General features: G+C 39.7%; 1 protein-coding gene across 6 annotated transcripts in view; it reads right to left on the reverse strand.

Annotated features, from left to right (window-relative positions):
* Nucleotides 1-19,358, reverse strand: part of ULK4 (unc-51 like kinase 4) — a 170,174-nt gene that overhangs the window by 63,076 nt on the left and 87,740 nt on the right. For all 6 annotated transcript variants that reach the window (XM_083467849.1, XM_083467852.1, XM_083467848.1 and 3 more), the window contains exons 32-34: nucleotides 16,293-16,398; nucleotides 2,353-2,519; nucleotides 736-834 (exon numbers count right to left, since the gene is read on the reverse strand). In XM_083467849.1, coding sequence (XP_083323975.1) covers nucleotides 736-834; nucleotides 2,353-2,519; nucleotides 16,293-16,398 — 372 coding nt within the window. The remainder of the gene's footprint in view (nucleotides 1-735; nucleotides 835-2,352; nucleotides 2,520-16,292; nucleotides 16,399-19,358) is intronic.

Consider the following 19,358-nt stretch of genomic DNA (forward strand, 5'->3'; position numbering starts at 1 on the left):
TGTTTTACGTTATTTAAAGCTAAAGCTAACAAAACCTTTAAGTATGCTGGCACAAATTTTGCACTGAAATATTTAATAATACATTTTTATCTCTGAGTTTATTATTTTGGTTAGTTTTTCCAGAAATGCATCAAGGATATTATTCTGTGCATTATTTAAAGAAACTGAGTTTTGCTAAGTTTTAATACTTAGCATTTTAAAAAATAAGCAAGTTAGTCTTGAAAGAAGATGTCCAACTTGTGGCTGACACAAAGTTTATCTTGTAAGTACCCATATCCATGTCAAGGTTTCCATAGGCTTGCAGTGTCCCTGGGCTTGTGTTAACTATGGATAATGACTAAATGGTTGGAGGTGCAGACAGCAATCAATCCTTTACCTGAAGTAAAGATAAAACTATTGATACATCTATATTGATCCTGAGAATGAAAGTTACAAGCTCAGGAAAAGATATGGGTAAGGGGCAGTAAGGGCATTCTTCTTAATCAGGGCCAAGAGAATGGGAGCAAATGGATAATACAAGAAAAGAAGAATATACACTTGAGGAACATTTGAAGAGGGCAACTTAATCTTGTTCCTCAGTACTGGCAACTTTTTAAAAGTGGAAATATATTTTCTGGATTATTATTTTTTAATCATCCTGTAACCTGATCTGAACCTTTCACATGGGGGTGGTGATGATCTAAATAAACTATAATTCATTCCAATCATTCTCACTGAAAATAATAAAGCTCTTACCAATGGAATAAGCAAGCTAATTAGATCCGTCAGGGGTTTGTTGATAAGCAGAAGGTCCTCAGCGGTTTGAGTGTCCCCTCCTGTGCCAGATTTCTGTGCCTTCATGAGAAAAAAGTATAATTAACCACAATATTAGAAAGAACACATCAAAAATATCACTACCACAGTCATTTCAGGATCAAGGGTTCCCTTGAAAAGCATTAATTTTGGAAAATAAATCTTTTTTTATTTGATTGGTATGTCCTTGAGTCAACTTTAGAAAGGGAAGAGTTGTTTGAGTAGACATCACAAGTCTACTCCACAGTAACTTGAACAGGGCTTTCATTGTGGCAGCCCCATTTGTGGAACAGCCTAGGACCTCCAAACACAATGCCCAGGATTGTACCTCAGGGAGATCACTTTGGCGTTGCAAATGCAGAGGTTTGACTTCACCTTGGAGGTACAATCCATTGTCTCTTCAGCCTGATGGATGTCAACAGTACTTATCTAGAAATGTACTATTTTTCTGTCTCTGAAACATGCAAAATATATGAGGGTTCAAATCGTCTTGGATAAAGGGACTGGTAAAAATCAAAGAACCCATTATGGGTACTTACTACTTAAGCCAGAAAAACTTAAGCTTCAATTAACTCCCATGTAATTAATTAACCATTGTCAGTGGAACTGTGTAGACCATGGGTGTCAAACACAAGGCCCGCGGGCCGAATCCGGCCCGCCAGACCTCATCATGTGGCCCGTGTAGCTGCCGCCGGCCGGCAGCCTTCACCTTTTATTCTCGCTTTTTTTTTTTTTGACACAAGAAAGCCGCCTCTTCAGCGCATGTGCGGCAGCCTACAAGCCAGAGAACGTCTGCCCTCTAGCGGCACTGGCCGTTCTACACAGGAAACCTCCACTTGTTTTCATATTGAGCGCATGCCATCCTGTAATGTGACAGATCCAACGGCTGCCTGAACCCTTCTCTCCTGTACTGTAAGTACATATGATGTATGGGGGGGGGTCTGCTTATTAGGAGGGGTCTGCTTATTATTCTGCTTAAAAGTTTGCTTAAAAGTCTGAGCGGTAAACTTTGGATATACTGACCACTTCCATGTTACTTTACAGTGGTATAGGGACCATAAACTACAATCAAATGCAGTGACAATAATTTATGATAATAAAGAGTGGACACATAGTCCTACAGATACAACCGGCCCTTTGAGGGTGACCAAACTGCTGATGCGGCCCCCAATGAATTTGAGTTTGACACCCCTGGTGTAGACCGTGGGAAGGCAGACTAAGGCCTGGGGGCTGGATCTGGCCCAATCTAAATCCGGCCTGTGGATGGTCCGGGAATCAGCGTGTTTTTATATGGGTGGAATGTGTCCTTTTATTTAAAAGGCATCTCTGGGTTATTTGTGGGGCATAGGAATTCATTCAGCTCCCCCCCCCCAAATATAGTCTGGCCCCCCACAACGTTTGAGGGACAGTGGACCCTGCTGGAAAAGTTTGCTGACCCCTGGTGTAGACATTCACTTATTAATCTATTCAACTTCATTTGTATATATAGTGGGGAATTCAACCAGAACAATAGAAAATATACGCAATGACCCTCATTCTACCAGAAAACAGATTATATACCTGTAGTGTTAGGCGGACAATATTTGCAGTGTAGATCAGCATATGGTGCAAAATATCAAGCAAGGACAGAAGCAACGTATTTGCTGTCTTGATGTTGCTTTTATCATCTGCATCCAAGCAAAGAGCTGCAGTTTCTATTAGAAGATTACAGATGTGATGGACCAGACCTAAACAGACAAGCGTACAGAATGAATAAACACAGTATTTGCAAAGAAAATAGGTATATAGAAGAAAAAGGATATTAACCAGAATAATGTATTTCCATATAATCAATGATATTTATTATCCCATTTTCCTTTATATAAAACTCAGGCTTTAAGGTGGGGGCAGGGGAACAAGGAGCCTAGTATCAAATTGACAATTGAGAGAGTGGATTCCCACTAGGAAGTCATTGACACAGGGGTGACGACAGTAGGGCAGGGGGACAGTAAAGAATCATATTCATCTGTGCAATTGTGATTGTAACAGAAAAAGAGAACAGAAGTTGCACTGGTTTACAGCTGAGAGCTGAATGCATGCACCTGAAAGAGTAGGGCAGGATACGATCATGGCTTTTTGAATTTTAAAAGACACTCTATTTTTTGATACACACGAGTTTTCAGTGGCCTAGTAACAAATTTGATTCAATTTATTTTCAGATTGATATATTGATAGTAATATAAAAATATGTAAGTTGTTAGCATATATACAGTATATATATCTGCAGACATACGCCATAGAATGTTGACCACCCATTTGGCAAAATATGGACCTACGAAAAAATGCTTAGTTGGAATCTTCTCTCTTGTAACTTGAAGCCATGGGTTCATGTCCATTGTCTGGAGAAGGAGAAAACAGGTTTGCTCCTTCCTCTATGTCACAGCCCTTTAGGTATTTGAAGATGGCTATCATATCTCCTCTCAGTCTCCTCTCTTCCAGGCTAAACATATCCAACTCCCTCAACTGTTCCTCATAAGGCTTGGTTTCCAGACCCTTAATAATCTTGGTCATCCCCTTCTACACCCGTTCCAACTTGTCAATATCCTTCTTAAATTGTGGCACTCAGAATTGGACACAGTATTCCAGATATGATCTGACCAAGGCAGAATAGAGTGGTACTATTACTTCCCTTGATTGAGACACTAGCCTAGGCATAGGCAAACTCGGCCCTCCAGATGTTTTGGGACTACAACTCCCATCATCCCTAGCTAACAGGACCAGTGGTCAGGGATGATGGGGGTTGCAGTCCCAAAACATCTGGAGGGTCGTGTTTGTCTATGCCTGGATTAGCCTTCTGCTGATGCAGTTTAGAACAGCATTAGCTTTTTTTGTTGCTGCATCACACCGTTGATTAAGTTTGTGTTCCACTAAGACCCCCAAGATCCTTTTCACATGTAATACTAGTTCCACTGAAATCAATGGACACGACTAACATGGTGCATTCATTTCAATAGGTCTACCTTGAGAAGAACTAATTTGGCTATGCTATCCTATGCTTGATTTTGCAATGCCTTTTCAATTATCTGGAACCATTGCTGATGTAAAGTCCACATTCATTAAGCCAAGACCAACCACAGACTAAAACCTCCCTCTATTGGTCTATTCACTGTAGTGAAACAGACATGTTGTGCTAACATGAATGATATTAAAAACCATGGGAAAATATGCTGTTAAATTACTGCATATTTTTTAGCTGCAAACACACTACCCTTCTTAACTAACTATGAATTTGCCATTTGTTCTTCTTTTTACAATAAACTTGCTCCATGCACACATATTGAAAAAAGCTTAGGATCATAGTAAGTATCAGAAATGGAATAATTGTTTATCATTATCTTAGAAGTTCACTGTGATTAAACACAACATTTATAGGAAACCCAGTGGCTACAGGTAGCATAAGGAAAGCAAGTTGGGTGAACTTTACACAATGACATGCAATATGTCAACTTTAAGTTAGTAAAACTTTTTAGTAATAAAAATCAAGATGCCAGATGAGGAGGAAGCATTGTAAGACCACATGATTACTGAAAAATAAATCAGCATCACTCTGCTCCCTTGGGCTCCACAGCGTGGAGGAATAACCCCAAGAAAGAATTATGCTGAAGAGCTTCAACATTTTTCTCTTTCTTAGACTGATTCCTTCAATCCAGCAATCCGAGAGTTACCGTATTTTTTGCTCTATAAGACTCACTTTTTCCCTCCTAAAAAATAAGGGGAAATGTGTGTGCGTCTTATGGAGCAAATGCAGGCTGCACAGCTATCACAGAAGCCAGAAGAGCAAGAGGGATTGCTGCTTTCACTGTGCAGCAATCCCTCTTGCTCTTCTTGGCTTCTGAGATTCAGAATATTTTTTTTCTTGTTTTCCTCCTCCAAAAACTAGGTGCGTCTTGTGGTCTGGTGCGTCTTATAGAGCGAAAAATACGGTAACTAGCTTACTGAATTTCCCGTAAGCAGATACTCCTGCAAACTTGTGACCTTCTAAAAGAAAACATAACACTAAAAACCAACTTCAGTTATGGACACAGCTGCAGTCAGTGTTTTCTGGCTGCTACAAGCATTCATTTTGGCTTGGCAAGGCCCACTACTGAATGCAAAGGCAAACCAGGGCTTCCCAGAACAACAAGCAAGAGGAGGGTTGTTGTTTTTCTGCAAAGATGAGTTTTCCTGCCAACGTGGGGCAACTGAGATATTTGACTCTAGCAAATGATTCAATATGTTGTCATTAGAAGCTGAGGAAGCCTCAAAAACCAAGCCTATCTTTTTTTTACTGTACCGTGAGCAGAGCACCTGCTGAAGAATTAATAAGAATTCTCTGAGCTGGATGGCAACATCACACATATAAAACTTCCAGCTGAGAATCCATTGTGAGGCTCAAAATCAAATAAAATCCATATGCAGCTTAGCCCTTTTATACTACCTCCAGAAAACAGATAAGGCCCAGAAGACAAACAGGCATTTTAGCAAGTGACTTATGAATCACTGCACACACACATACACACTCCGTATTCAAAATGCAAGATGCTTATATATATGGGAATAAAGATAAAAAGATTATAAAGTTTGGTATCTAGAAGGCAAACTATGAACATTCAAAACATAAGCAAGGGGATCCCAAGTCAGTAAATCAGCACATACTAATTTCACTAAATATTTTTTCAGGCAAATTCAGCCTGCTCTAAGTTACTAGGTTTTGCAAGTATTACATTCTTTTTAAAGGTGCAATATATATAATCAGAATCTCACTACAATCAGAGCTAAGTGCTCGCAGGAAAAGACCATTAAAGACTCGCTGAGTACATAAATTTAGACCAAACACTGCAAAATGATTCATTAATTTATTAAAAACTCTGCTGATACGTTTCAGTATTTTATCATACTCGTTTCATAAAGTAGTTAAATAAGAAACATTACTTGAAGCCATTGTGCACTGGCAGGACATTCATAATCCATTCTTAAACATTTCTGTTATATAAATTTTATTATTTCCACAATGGGCCCATTTTTTATTTTTTTACATATTTGACATCCCCCCCCCCCTACTTAAATCAAAATCTCAGCATTTAAATAAAATTGTTATTTGATTTCATTCTCTTTGTAGACTGCTTCTGTTAGCATTTAGAGTATGCAGCACAAATAACAGACTGTACATAGATATATTTAGGTGATGTCACCACTGCCTACAAAAAGAAACTGCAAAAACATAATTACATATCTGCACTACTCAAAACCTGTCATCAGTCAGTTTCTTTCTACAAAGCGAACATTCAGTAAGCCGAAGTAAACAATCCAGCAGAAAGTGGTGCCTATTGAATAGAAAGCTGCAAATGTGGACAGATGACCCTTTGCACTATGGTTTGCTCCCTATGCAAGGCCACTACAATTATGGTCTCTCACCACATCAAGTTGCGGCGTTCAACCCTGCTTGTCACTCTTGCTATGGCAGGAGTGATGAAAGGAGCTTAGCCTTCTTCTCCAGCTCAGAGTTGGGCAGGTGGGAATTATCCTCTACAGCTGTGCTGAGCTTCAGAGGATGCAGCACAACTTCAGGGAAGATCCCTGCTCTGTTCTGCTGCTCAAAGCTGGAGAAAAGGGCTTGGGTTTGCTGCTTTGCTTCGCAGCTGAGAAACTGAATGTTTCAGGGATGCCAAGCTGAATAAAATATTGGAGGGCCCAGATGAGCCCTGCCTTGCAAAATCGTTCACAAGACGCAGTGCATGCACGCCATTTGAATAATAACAATAACAATAATAATAATAATAGTAAGGTAAAGGGACCCCTCACCATTAGGTCCAGTTGTGACCCACTCTGGGGTTGCGCACTCATCTTGCTTTATTGGCCAAGGGAGCCAGCGTACAGCTTCCGGGTCATGTGGCCAGCATGACTAAGCCACTTCTGGCGAACCAGAGCAGCACAGGGAAACACCATTTACCTTTTCTGCCCTGCCGGAGCGGTACCTATTTATCTACTTGCACTTTGACATGCTTTTGAACTGCTAGGTTGGCAGGAGCAGGGACCGAGCAACGGGAGCTCACCCCGTCGCAGGGATTCGAACCACCGACCTTCTGATCGGCAAACCCTAGGCTCTGTGGTTTAACTCACAGCGCCACCCGCGTCCCTGCAATAACAACAACAACAACAACATATTATTTATACCCCGCCCATCTGACTGGGTTTCCCTAGCCACTCTGGGCAGCTTCCAGCAGAACACCAAAATACAATAACCTATTAAACATTAAAAGCTTCCCTAAATAATGCCCATCAACTTTGAGGGGGGACCCAGACCCCTCAAATATTTTATGGGGGGGGGGAGAGATCTTAGTCCCTAGGAGTTGGCTCCTATGCAGTGCTTCAGCAATACAAAGTCTAAATAACTTGTTTTTGTCCAGCTTTGACATTCATACAGTATTTTTCTTACACTGAAGTTGAGATACATATTTGTGCAAGTAGGCAGCAAATGGCAAGACACAGATGCTTACGGTACTGTGATACTGTTGCCGTTTTTTCAGTGCCAGCGATTTTCAGAAGCAGACATGTCCCTTGATTTTGCCTGCTACTTTTAGTGGGCTTGGAATTATTTTTATGTTTTCCTCTGGCAAAACAATAGAACCTTGACTCATGCAATGAAACAGGCTGGCAATTATACTGGGACAGATGATGAAGAAGAATCAGACCTTTATAACTTGCCTAATTAATTTATAGAATCTACTAAATTAATTAGGAGAACTGCTGGTTATTTATTTATTTAGAGATTTTGATGCTGCCCTTCACAAAAAAATAAGAATGTTCAGATAGTGATTTATAAAACACTGCCACCTGATGGCTACCACTTTAAAACAACTTTACACTGATTCTTGAGGTCTCATGCTGTGATTCAACATGGCACTGGTTCCACTCTCAGTCTGATTTTACAACACATACTTTTATAATTCCAATTTTAATGGGGTATCTTTAGTTGCATGATGGGTAAATATTTTTTCCCTCCACCCTTTTGTAATTAAAGTACTGTAATGAAAATATATTTAGAATCCGCCTCCGACCTACAAATTTAGTTGCTGAAATTCATCTACCAAGAATTAAAAGGAAAGGCCTGTACTAAGATCTTCAACCTAATATTTCAGTTACTAGTGAAATATGAAAATAATTAAAACCTAGTAAAGCTTACTGAGGAATTTTATGATGCAGCATATTTTATCTTTTAATTGCTTGTTTTCTGCTGTAGTATGCAAATTAGTAGTGCCTGCAAATCAGCACTGGGGACTTGTAGGACTTGTAGTGAACTGTTCAAAGCAGATAGGTTGTACTTAGGGAGGCCAATAGAGATAATGGCAATATTTATGAACTGTCACGTGGCTTGAATCTTTCAAAGGTGGCAAAATGTAATGCTTGTCAGGTACACTTCCTTCTTCAGTGAAGCATGCTTTTACAATGGTGCTACAAAGCATACTACAAATTTGGGCCTCTTGAAATGTACCCCTCCTTTCCCAGTGTTTGTCTAATTGGAAACAGCCTACAAATGGAAAAGAGGCTCTGTGAGTGTTAAAACTAACAATAAACAGAGAACTGGTATATTTCTAGTTCTAATCCTTTTTTAGCATCTTATTTATTTTAATACATTTTTATCCTGTCCTTCCCCCAACAAACTCGGGGGGGGGGGGCTATTTGATTCTCCACCTATCCATTTTATCCTTGGAACAATCATATGAGATATGTTAGGCTGCATTCACTGATGGGTGGTAGAGCCAAAGTCTGCTAGGTCTACTAGGGAACTCACTCACTCAGCCAATGCCTACAGAAATCAGTTGGTGGGTGGTAAAAACTGAAGTCTCAGGTGTTTCCTAGTCTGTCCCAGCCTGGTCCCTGGGATGCATGATTTACCCCTACTCCCACGGGGCCAGGAGGAGTTTGGAAGAGCTTGTTTTTGTTTTCATTTAACTGTGGTTTGTTGTACTGTCTAGTACAACCAACTGTGGTTATACTATGGGTAATTTTCATTCAATTATCTCCAAACCATGGTTCATCAAGCTGGTCTGTTTAAAGTAACCATAGGTAGTGTTACCCATAGTTCCTAGTTTGCTCTGCAGATGGAGTCCATTTATAAGTTTTCTAATCTGCACCTTTTGCAAAATTACAGATATACATTTAATCATTGCTTACATTGTTCATAATTGCTGGTACTCCATTTACCACTTTATCAATAGGGTCTTTTGTGCATGATGGAGTTGCTACTCCAAAATGATGTACAGTACTAACTCTTTCATTATATTTTAGAGGGAGAATTAGATTGGGATAGAAGTGTTGGAGTTTTATATTACTCTTCCATTATATATGAACATTTTACTATTAGTATAGTAAAGCCAGCCATACTTAATTGAAATCTTGTGTTGCAATCTAACTCAATGGAAAAAATAATAATTAATTTCGGCAGGTGGTTGTGAGGCTTCATGAATTCCTATCTCCTTCAGTGCAACTAATGCATGGCCACTCAGAAATCCCACTCTATCCAATAGGACTTACTCCTAGGTAAGCAAATATAAGATTGCAGGCTTGGGTGTTTGGTCATTGAGCTTGTGCAGACAAACCCATGCTCCCTCCCACAGCTTCAACTTTGGTGCTGGAGAGAAAAGCAGGCATGGTCCTTGGAGTTAGGCTCATTTTGGAGAGCTCAGTGAAACTCTGGCAATAACCTCTGTCTTTCTTCATCCCCTCCATCTGCAAGGTGCACTTAGATTAGCTACCTACTGTCTTCCTTCCTGAGCTAAAAACTGGGGGTTGTTCTGGTGGTGGGAAGCAGACGTGTTTTGTTTTCGCAGCGCCAAAACAAGCCTTCCAAGCCATCCACTTTGAAGACAACAAAATAAGACTTATGCAGTGTAACGACTTTGCTTAGACAGCTTCTTTTCTCTATGGCATAAAGCAGCTGTCCTGTGCATTTTAGTCACTCATGAATCTAGGAATTCACATAATGGTGAGATATTGTTAGAATAATAACAAAGATCAGGCAAGAATACCAGTGGCGTAGCGTGGGTTGTCAGCACCCGGGGCAAGGCAAGTAATTTGCGCCCCCTAACCCTAACCCCCAGATGTTGCGCCCGGTGCGGCTGGCCCCCCCTGCACCCCCCACGCTACGCCACTGAAGAATACACACAGAGTTCGCATGTGGCATTTATAAGCAACAACAACAAATCACTTTTTTTTAAAGCATGGGAGGCCAGCAATTTTTTTTTGTTATAATAATAATAATAATAATAATAATAATAATAATAATAATAATAATTTATTATTTATACCCAGCCCATCTGGCTTGGCTTCCCCAGCCACTCTGGGCGGCTTAAAAAAAAAATTAAAATACTGTAATACATCATTTATTCATGATCAGGTTTTAGAAATCAAAGGGCACAAAGCAGTGTTTTATCTGAAATCCAGAATAACTCATAATCTGGTTTTACTTTATTTTCCATTACAATGGTGAACCCTAGAACATATTGAGCAAAAACAGAGCAAAGTATTCCCAAGAAGCTACAGCAGGGATGAGGAACCTCAGGACCTCCCAACCATCTCTTTGTGGGCCATCACTTTTCTCTTCCCAGGCAACACCTTCTCCCCATACAACTGCCCCTGCTCCGTACCCTCCTCAGCGGCTTTTGCCTGGCTGTAACATGTTTTGATCTGTACTAATGCCCCTTGCTTGCCTGGAATGAGAGTTTCTGGGCCCAATTCAAGATGCTTATGCTAATTTTTAAAGTCCTAAATGACAGGTTCCAAACATCTGAAAAACTGTCTCCTTCCCTACAAACCATCTTAGGGTGTTAAGATCAGCAGAGGGGGCCCTCTTGGTAGCCCTGTCTCTCTCTCAGAGATTTGGGGGTGGAGGTGGCCCAGGAGAGCAGCCCCAAAGTTGTGGAATTCCCTTCCCTAGAGGTGCGCCTGGCTGTACACTATACAGCTTTTGGTAAATGCTCAAGATTCACCTCGATACCCCTGTTCTTTGACACCTGAGATGTGCTTTCGCGTCTCACCTCTTCCTGTTATTGTAATCTGTTTTAAATGTTTGTTTTAAATTTTAAATTGTTGTAACCTGCCCTTGGTTCCGCTGCTAAAGGGCAGGTAATAAATTTGATGATGATGTGTCTGAATTTTGTGTAGCTGGAGTGTACAGAGCAAGAGTCACACCTGCTGCTCCATCCACTTTTTGCCTGACCCTCCCTTTCACTGGCATCCTGCCCACATAAGGTTGCGCATAAGGGAATGCAGCCCTCGGACTGAAAAAAAGGTCCCCACCTTTGAGGTACGGAGTACATTTCACTCACTACTGAGTAGTAGCACACAGGGATTAGCAGGGAGAGGTTCCCAGATCAGAGGGCAGTGTTCCCACACGTAAAAAAGGTAAAGGGACCCCTGACCATTAGGTCCAGTTGTGACCGACTCTGGGGTTGCGGCGCTCATCTCACTTTATTGGCCGAGGGAGCCGGCGTGCAGTTTCCGGGTCATGTGGCCAGCATGACTATGGTTCTGGAGAACCAGAGCAGCGAACGGAAACACCGTTTACCTTCCCACCAGAGCAGTACCTATTTATCTACTTGCACTCTGACGTGCTTTCAAACTGCTAGGTTGGCAGGAGCAGGGACCGAGCAACGGGAGCTTACCCCGTCATGGGGATTCAAACTGCCGACCTTCTGATTGGCAAGTCCTAGGCTCTGTGTTTTAACCTACAGCGCCACCCGCGTCCCTTGTTCCCACACATAGCTGAGCACTAACATTTCTTTTCTGAGGACATAAGCATTGAGCACAATCAAATTCAAATAAGAAATATGCAAGAATGGGATAAAAAGTCCTCTCCTTACTGAAGTGAACTGTCCTTCTAAAGGATGGTTTGAGTTCAATGCTTTACAAAATGTGCTAATTCCAGTAGAGCCAATTAAATATCACAGAATAAAGATATTAGGTGGAATGGCAGAATGGTAATTAACAGTACTTAATTCTTACTATGTTTAGCACTTTTCATCTTCAAAGTTTTATGCAAGCCTTAATTGCTCTCTGACACATGGATCTTGGATTTAGAGTATATTTTGGACAAAAATCACCATAAAAGCTGTCTTATCAGGTATTACAAGGGATTGTTCTAGATAACTTTTGAACCACATTTTGAATTTACTCTCCAGCAACTTCTGAGAGTTTTTATAATTATATCTGACACATTACACAGTGGCATTGTCAACATTAGATTCCAACGTATAACCTTTAACTACACTTCAACAAAAATATTCCCATTATTTATTCTTTCAAAAACTGAGAATGGTTACTCTCCAACTGGCATGTGCGGCAGCCACATACAAAGCAAAACCATGTGTACAGAAGCATATCTACACGCACACATACTTCACTGTATCATCAACTAAACCAGGCATGGTCAAACTTGGTCCTCCCCCTGTTTTGGGACTACAATTCCCATCATCCCTGACCACTGGTCCTGTTAGCTAGGGATGATGGGAGTTGTAGTCCCAAAACAGCTGGAGGGCCAAGTTTGGCCATGCCTGCATTTAACAGAATACCAGCTCCTCTCCACAGTTTTAGAACTGATCTTTTCCCAGAACTACTGAAGATTCCAGAAATTAATATTTGAACCTTCTGCATGAAAAGCACATTCTGTGCCACTGAGATACAGCCCTCCCCCTAAAGACACTGTCCACTTATATGCCTGGTCTAGGATTGTGGTACAAGAGACACAGTTAGAAACTTCATATCACCTGTGTGATATTTACATGTTCAGATTGTGCCCAAGCCATGATGAAAGATCAAACAGTCAAGAGCTCCACTATTAAAACTTTTTAAAAATCTCAACATAGTATTAAAAATAGTATTAATCTCTGAAAAGCAGGAATTACTGGAAAAGCAAAACACTTTAGTTGCTCCCAATTAGATAACTACAAAAGTGACCTATTTAATGGCCCTCTGTGTTACTCTATGTCTCTCCGTTGCAACTTTTGAACTCCTTTGTTTAAGAAAAAACCCTATGATTCTGGACCAAACGGCATATTAATCAGGCACTTTATTGAACTGATGCTGCTTCTTCCTTAAACCCATTCACAATGTGGCCCACAAACTATTACATTCTTAATGTAAGATATTCAAAATAGTATATATTATTTCAAGGGAAGGTTGTGCTTAACGGATGGAAATGGAAAGCATGGGAAATCATGATGGATTCAAGATCTATTCAACAATGACAGTGTAATGTAGGAGTTGGGTAAGGGCTGACAGAAGAGAAAATAAAGTTGACTCTGGAGACTGGACTTGTAATAAAATTACCTATACATACAGGAAGGGTCCTGCAAGCATTTAAGCATGCTGTACTCTCTTTGGGGCTTATCAGGATCTCAGAACCTTTTGAAAATTGCCCATTATATATTAAAAATATAAAAGGCTGACACATGACCTTTTTTGATTAAAAGCGTTAATGCTGGATTGCTGCTCTCAGAGGAGTCACTTTAAGGATGCAAGATTTAACAGACTTTAAGAATACGACAGGCACAAAGACATTTGAAATCTAATTAATCTCTTGACATTTGACTAAAAGTCAAAGCAGTGGACTACAAGATGGAACAGAGGACCTCACCCGTGAAGGTTGACTACTATTATCTTTCTTTCATGAGGTGTAAATGAGTTATTAAGTGTCTTCTACCAAGGTTTATTGCAGACCTAATCCTCTTTTTAATAACTGCCCATGCATTAAGAGCCTATTGTTTTCTCTTAATACAATCTTGGATGTAACAACTGCTGCAAGCTCTCATTCGTGATTTCACTAAAGGTCTTCTTCATGTATTTACAGCTGTGACAAGTCATTTCTATTGAAAGTTGCCTTTGGAAGCTTTAACACAGTAATGTGTAAGATGCTTGTTTACACAACCGCTTTCCAAGCCACATGATGGTTATGACAATTTAGGTGATACTCTGGAAATTCAATTTTATTTTAGTATCCAATATTCAGCAGGTACAACAACTCTAAAATAGAGGGACAGCCTATAATTCATGGTTTATTGTGCAGCAATTTCTGAAGATAAAAAGTAACACATTAGAGTTAACTTCTCTCCATTGCTTTAGTATCAATGACACCAACAGGCTATTCCTGCATTGATTTACATCTTTCACCTTCCAAAATAACAACTGATTAAAAGATAAATACCACTATTTATTATTCGGATGAATTTGATTTCTTTTCCCTTTTTTTATTTGCATTTAAGCTGCACTGTTTTCAAAATATTTTGTTTAAAACTTTGTTTTTAAAGTATTAGTTGATTTTAAAAAGTGACTAATTAGAGTAAATTCATAGGCTTGACTCCACGTACAATGCTCATTATTATGGTTGTTATTATTGGTTTCTATTGATTTGTTGGTTGGTTTGTTGCTCGTATAGGATATTTTGTTTTTTAATGTTTGATGCTTTGTTGTGTTTTTATATATGTTGAAAGTCACCCAGAGTGGCTGGGGAAACACAGTAAGATGGGTGGGATATTGAATATATATATGTTGTTGTTGTTGTTGTTGTTGTTGTTGTTATTAAGGATTGTAGGCTTGTTGATAAGGTTGCTACTTCACATGACAATCACTAAGCAACATATCTTAACTTCTATTGTGTGCACAAAATTCAGTACAGTTTCTGGTAGAGAAACATTTCACATATGGTACAAGTGAAGTCACTGTAGCAATGGTACCAAGTACCCTTAAATAATATCCCAATTCAAAATTGCCTTTGTCAATAAGCAAGGAGTAGACAAACATTTTTCTGAGTGACTGAGATTTCAATCTTATGCACACTTACTGAGAAATACCTCCCATTGAACTCAGTGCAACTTTATTGTGAGTTAATATGCTTAGATTTGTATTGCATGCAATTAAAATATATTCCAACTATCTCCATCAATCTTTTTTGTGCCAATTAGCAACATGCTTATTAATTTTTGATGCTGTTTTGGGCTTGGTGTGTTACTGTCATGCAGGCATTGTAGATTGGTAGCTTTTGTTTAATAAATTGTAAGTTATCTTACATATCTTTCTATATGATAAGAAAGCATTCATATTTTGGGCTCTGGTGATATGCAATTTTATTTAAATCTCTTCAAAGGGAGTTTATTAATTAAATAATTAGATAACTCAAATTCCTAAACAGAATCACAGTGGTACTATTTAAAATGATTTCTTTTATTTTCTCCAAGTGTCTTGGTAACCTTTGACTTATTGGCTTTGACTAATTTCAGATGAAACAGTGTGCTTTTGAACATTGCTGAATACAGTTGATTCACAAAGTTTTTATAAAAAATTTCCCGTTCTTCAAACATCAAGAGTTGCTCAAGATGAAAAAAGTGCATTTTGAACAGTAAAAGCATAACATCCTGTGCCCCCCCCCTGTTATAGCTGTAAGAGCAGTTGAACAGACAAACATTAAAAGTTCAGAAAGTCAAGAAACAAGATGCATCATGCAATGTGTGTAACAGGTAAACCGGATGTCATGCTATAATATCCTTCATCTGATGCACACAAATTCTTAGACAAAAAGAAAGAAAGAAATGCAAAAACTAACTAGGCTCTTTGATTTGCTTTTCAAATGTAGTTGCTTGGCAGCAAGACAGAGCAGCACATCAGACAAAATCTGAGGGTTAAACCAACAAAACTTTATCTAAGTAAAAAAAGAAACCAAACACTCTAGAGACATATGAATAACATCCCTGTGAGGGTTCCACCTGGCAACCCCGAGGTCACTGGCTGAGATTGCTTTTAAACTGTTAGAATTTTTATGATGTTTTAAAACTGTTTGAGTGAGACATTATGTAGACGATGCTGTTTAAATGGGAACACAAGCAGCTTCAGATACACACAGTAAAGTCAAGTGCAGAGAAGTCCAAAGAAAACATGGAGGAAAACTTGGGAGTGCTTTTTTTAAATGGGCTATGAGTTTAGTTCTATTCATACACACCAGCCACTATTTTACACTTGACTCTTACTGGTGCATCTTGTGTTTCTAGTAAAAAGGAAAGTAGATCCCACAAGCCTAGAGTCTCTTCTCCTTAAGCTAGGGCAATTGTGGGGAATTTTTAAAAAGTTATTGATTCTTTAAGTGTTGACAGCATACTAAATTCTGGAATTAAGGAGAAATCACCAGTGATGGAAGCCATTCTTCCTAAGTCACATTCTGAAGAAACATACAGTGGTACCTCGGGTTAAGTACTTAATTCATTCCGGAGGTCTGTACTTAACCTGAAACTGTTCTTAACCTGACAATGGGGCCTCCTGCTGCCGCTGCCGAAGCACAATTTCTGTTCTCATCCTGAAGCAAAGTTCTTAACCTGAAGCACTATTTCTGGGTTAGCGGAGTCTTTAACCTGAAGCGTATGTACCTCGAGGTACCACTGTACTGCCAAATATTTGTGTACAATAGGTGTACAGTGAAACAGTGTTAAAATACATACCTTGCTCATAAAGTAATGTCATGTTTGCTTTCCTACAGGAAACCAGGTTATTCAAGACTGCCACTGCATTTTGCATTGTATTCCCCAGAAGTGCACCTTGATGTTCCTGCAATGAAAACACATCTGTATAAGAATTTTCCTTCCAAGAGTACAAAAGTTTAAGTCACATTGAAAAGGAAGCCCAGCAGGTGATGAAGACTCTAGGAACACCTGATGCTGAAAAAAACTGATACTACGTGCCTATCTTAGCTAATGTTTATTCTAGATATGCAACAGATTAACTTTGACCATAATGAAACTTGCTATTGCACATATTACAATACAAAGAATGGCAATCAAGCAAAGTTCCAATATACAGTCCTGATGTATATTTCCAGATCTGACTTTGTGGCTACAATCACAGATATGAAGAAAATGTATAGATGTAATCAAATAAGATACTTGCCACCTGTAACCATTAATTTAAACAGCAGCGCTTTTAGTGTTTATTTTCTAACTGCAACAAAAGTAAACAATCAAAACTATAGGAGCAGCCCAAGCCATTTTTGTAGCAGAGGACGTAAATCCAAATGGTGTCCCCATGTGATGACAAAATACAATAAACTAAATAAGTAGGCAATGTACTTCCTCCTATATGATAACTCAAAATCTGTTGCCAATCCTAAAAAAAGTATTAGATATTTTCTGTTATTTTCAATTGATGAAGCAAGTGCTTTGTGCTTGGATACCAGGCAATCTACAATCCAAGTTGCCTCAGGGAAAAAGAGGGGGGTCAAATGGGGGGATTGCTGTCAAAAGGAACAAAGGAATCTATACACTTCACAGCCATTCCTGAAGCCTTCCAGGGAGTTATCTTTATCCGGCTGTTCAAAGCCCACTCCCCAATGACTTCCTGAAGACCCCCATGAGAGAAGAAGCTCTTGATGGTTCTCTGACAGTTTCCCCACTTTTTAGGTTCATGTATGTGTCCCACACTCAGTCTTGCCCGGTTACCTAGCATAACATTAGCAAATAAAACTTTAAAATAGTCCACCGGCAGTTTAGAACTCAACTAATTTTACTGATACTTTGAAGCATGTATCACAACACTGACTATGCCCATTTACTGATATGATTTATTTATTTAAATGTGTGTGTGTTGTGTGTTGGGGAGGGAGATGCTCTTGGGTAGAGAAAGGGAGAGAAGGCTATAGTAACCCTCTAAGGGATGCAGGTGGCGCTGTGGGTTAAACTACAGAGCCTAGGACTTGCTGATTGGAAGGTCGGCGGTTCGAATCCCCGCGACGGGGTGAGCTCCCATTGCTCGGTCCCTGCTCCTGCCAACCTAGCAGTTCGAAAGCATGTCAAAAGTGCAAGTAGATAAATAGGTACCGCTCCGGTGGGAAGGTAAACGGCGTTTCCGTGCGCTGCTCTGGTTCGCCAGAAGTGGCTTAGTCATGCTGGCCACATGACCCGGAAGCTGTAAGCCAGCTCCCTCGGCCAATAAAGCGAGATGAGCACCGCAACTCCAGAGTCAGTCACGACTGGACCTAATGGTCAGGGGTCCCTTTACCTTTACCTTACCGCTGTATCATCAAGGTGTACAACACTTTATAAAACAGATCTTTACAGATCTAAAATTTTCCAAAGGAGGACAACAGAAGAAGCTGGAAGGGGTGGTGAACATCAGAAGAAAACATAAATTTGTTACCTCTGAATATGTGTTCAGAGCTATTGAATACTTGTGGGACAATTACCTCCTATTGGAGCTCACAGACAGAGCCATCCAAACCTGCTTCCTCTGCTAGGAGAAACCACCCACCACTCCCCAGGCAAAACTGGAAGTATCAGGAAACCCCTCAAAAATCAACAACATATAAAACAAAACTCAGACTACTACACATTATGCATTGAGCCATACATTATCAACTGTAGGCAAACAGAAGCCCGGGAGACAAGGTATGGAAGTGAATCTAAAACATCGCCTCTACATTCCCCCATATATGGTGGCAGCAGAAGCTATAAGGATCTAGATCACCCAGCAGTATGTTAAACTCTCCTGGAACCCTGAACAAGAAGAATGCCCTTCAGAAGCCTCTCTGAACAGAAATTGACAGGTAAGAAAGTTATGCTTTCCCCAGAGGTTCTGAGAGGGAAATGAACACAATTGAGACACAGCAAGACAGTACCAATACAGGGATGGTGTGTCTAGGGACTAGGGCTGCTGCTTTGATGTATTTTAACTGCACTTTATATTAATTTGTATATTTATTTTTACTTATTTGGAAGCCCAGGTTGAAAAAGCAGGTATAAACATTTAAAATAAAAAAGGTGAATAATCTGGCAGATTTATTTCTGAAAGCTAACCCTCATAATTGTCAAACAAAAGTATTTGTTACTTGGAAAGCATTTCATGATGGGCCCCATATGGTTGTGATCCCATCTTCTGGAAGAAAGAAGGGGTGGGAATAGTCTGAAGCCTTCACACTGAAGCTTCCCAAGAGTAGAATAGGTGACGAGTCCTAACTTGTCTCTACTAACCTCCCCTGCACTTCTTCAAGTCATAAGACAGAAATACAAGTAAAGTTAGTGAGTAATCTGTGTGTCCATCAGTTGCCCACTCTGATACGCTTCTGTCTATTACCAACTGCAAACAGGGGCATGTTCAAATCAGAACAGGAATCTGCGTGTTTTTACATGAGTAGAATGTGTCCTTTTATTTAAAATGCATCTCTGGGTTATTTGTGGGGCATAGGAATTCATTATCCCCCCCCAAAAAAAAATAGTCCAGCCCACCACATGGTCTGAGGGACAGTGGACCAGCTCACGGCTGAAAAAGGTTGCTGACCCCTGCCTTAAATACTTTCAATTTGGTGTAATAAATATGTCAGTCTATGTCCAATGCACCATATAGTTGATAAAAAGATAATAAAATCCAACTTTATAATGTATCAGCATAAAATAGAAAAATATGTGCAGCTCTCCAATTCTTTCACAAGGTTGACAACATTTAATGATACCACACTTCTATGAACAAAAATCAATCAACGGTTACACAGCGGTCTAATGAAATAATGTTGTATAGAT

This window comes from Podarcis liolepis (genome assembly GCF_965112155.1).
Source record: "Podarcis liolepis genome assembly, chromosome: 12".
NCBI lineage: Eukaryota > Metazoa > Chordata > Lepidosauria > Squamata > Lacertidae > Podarcis > Podarcis liolepis.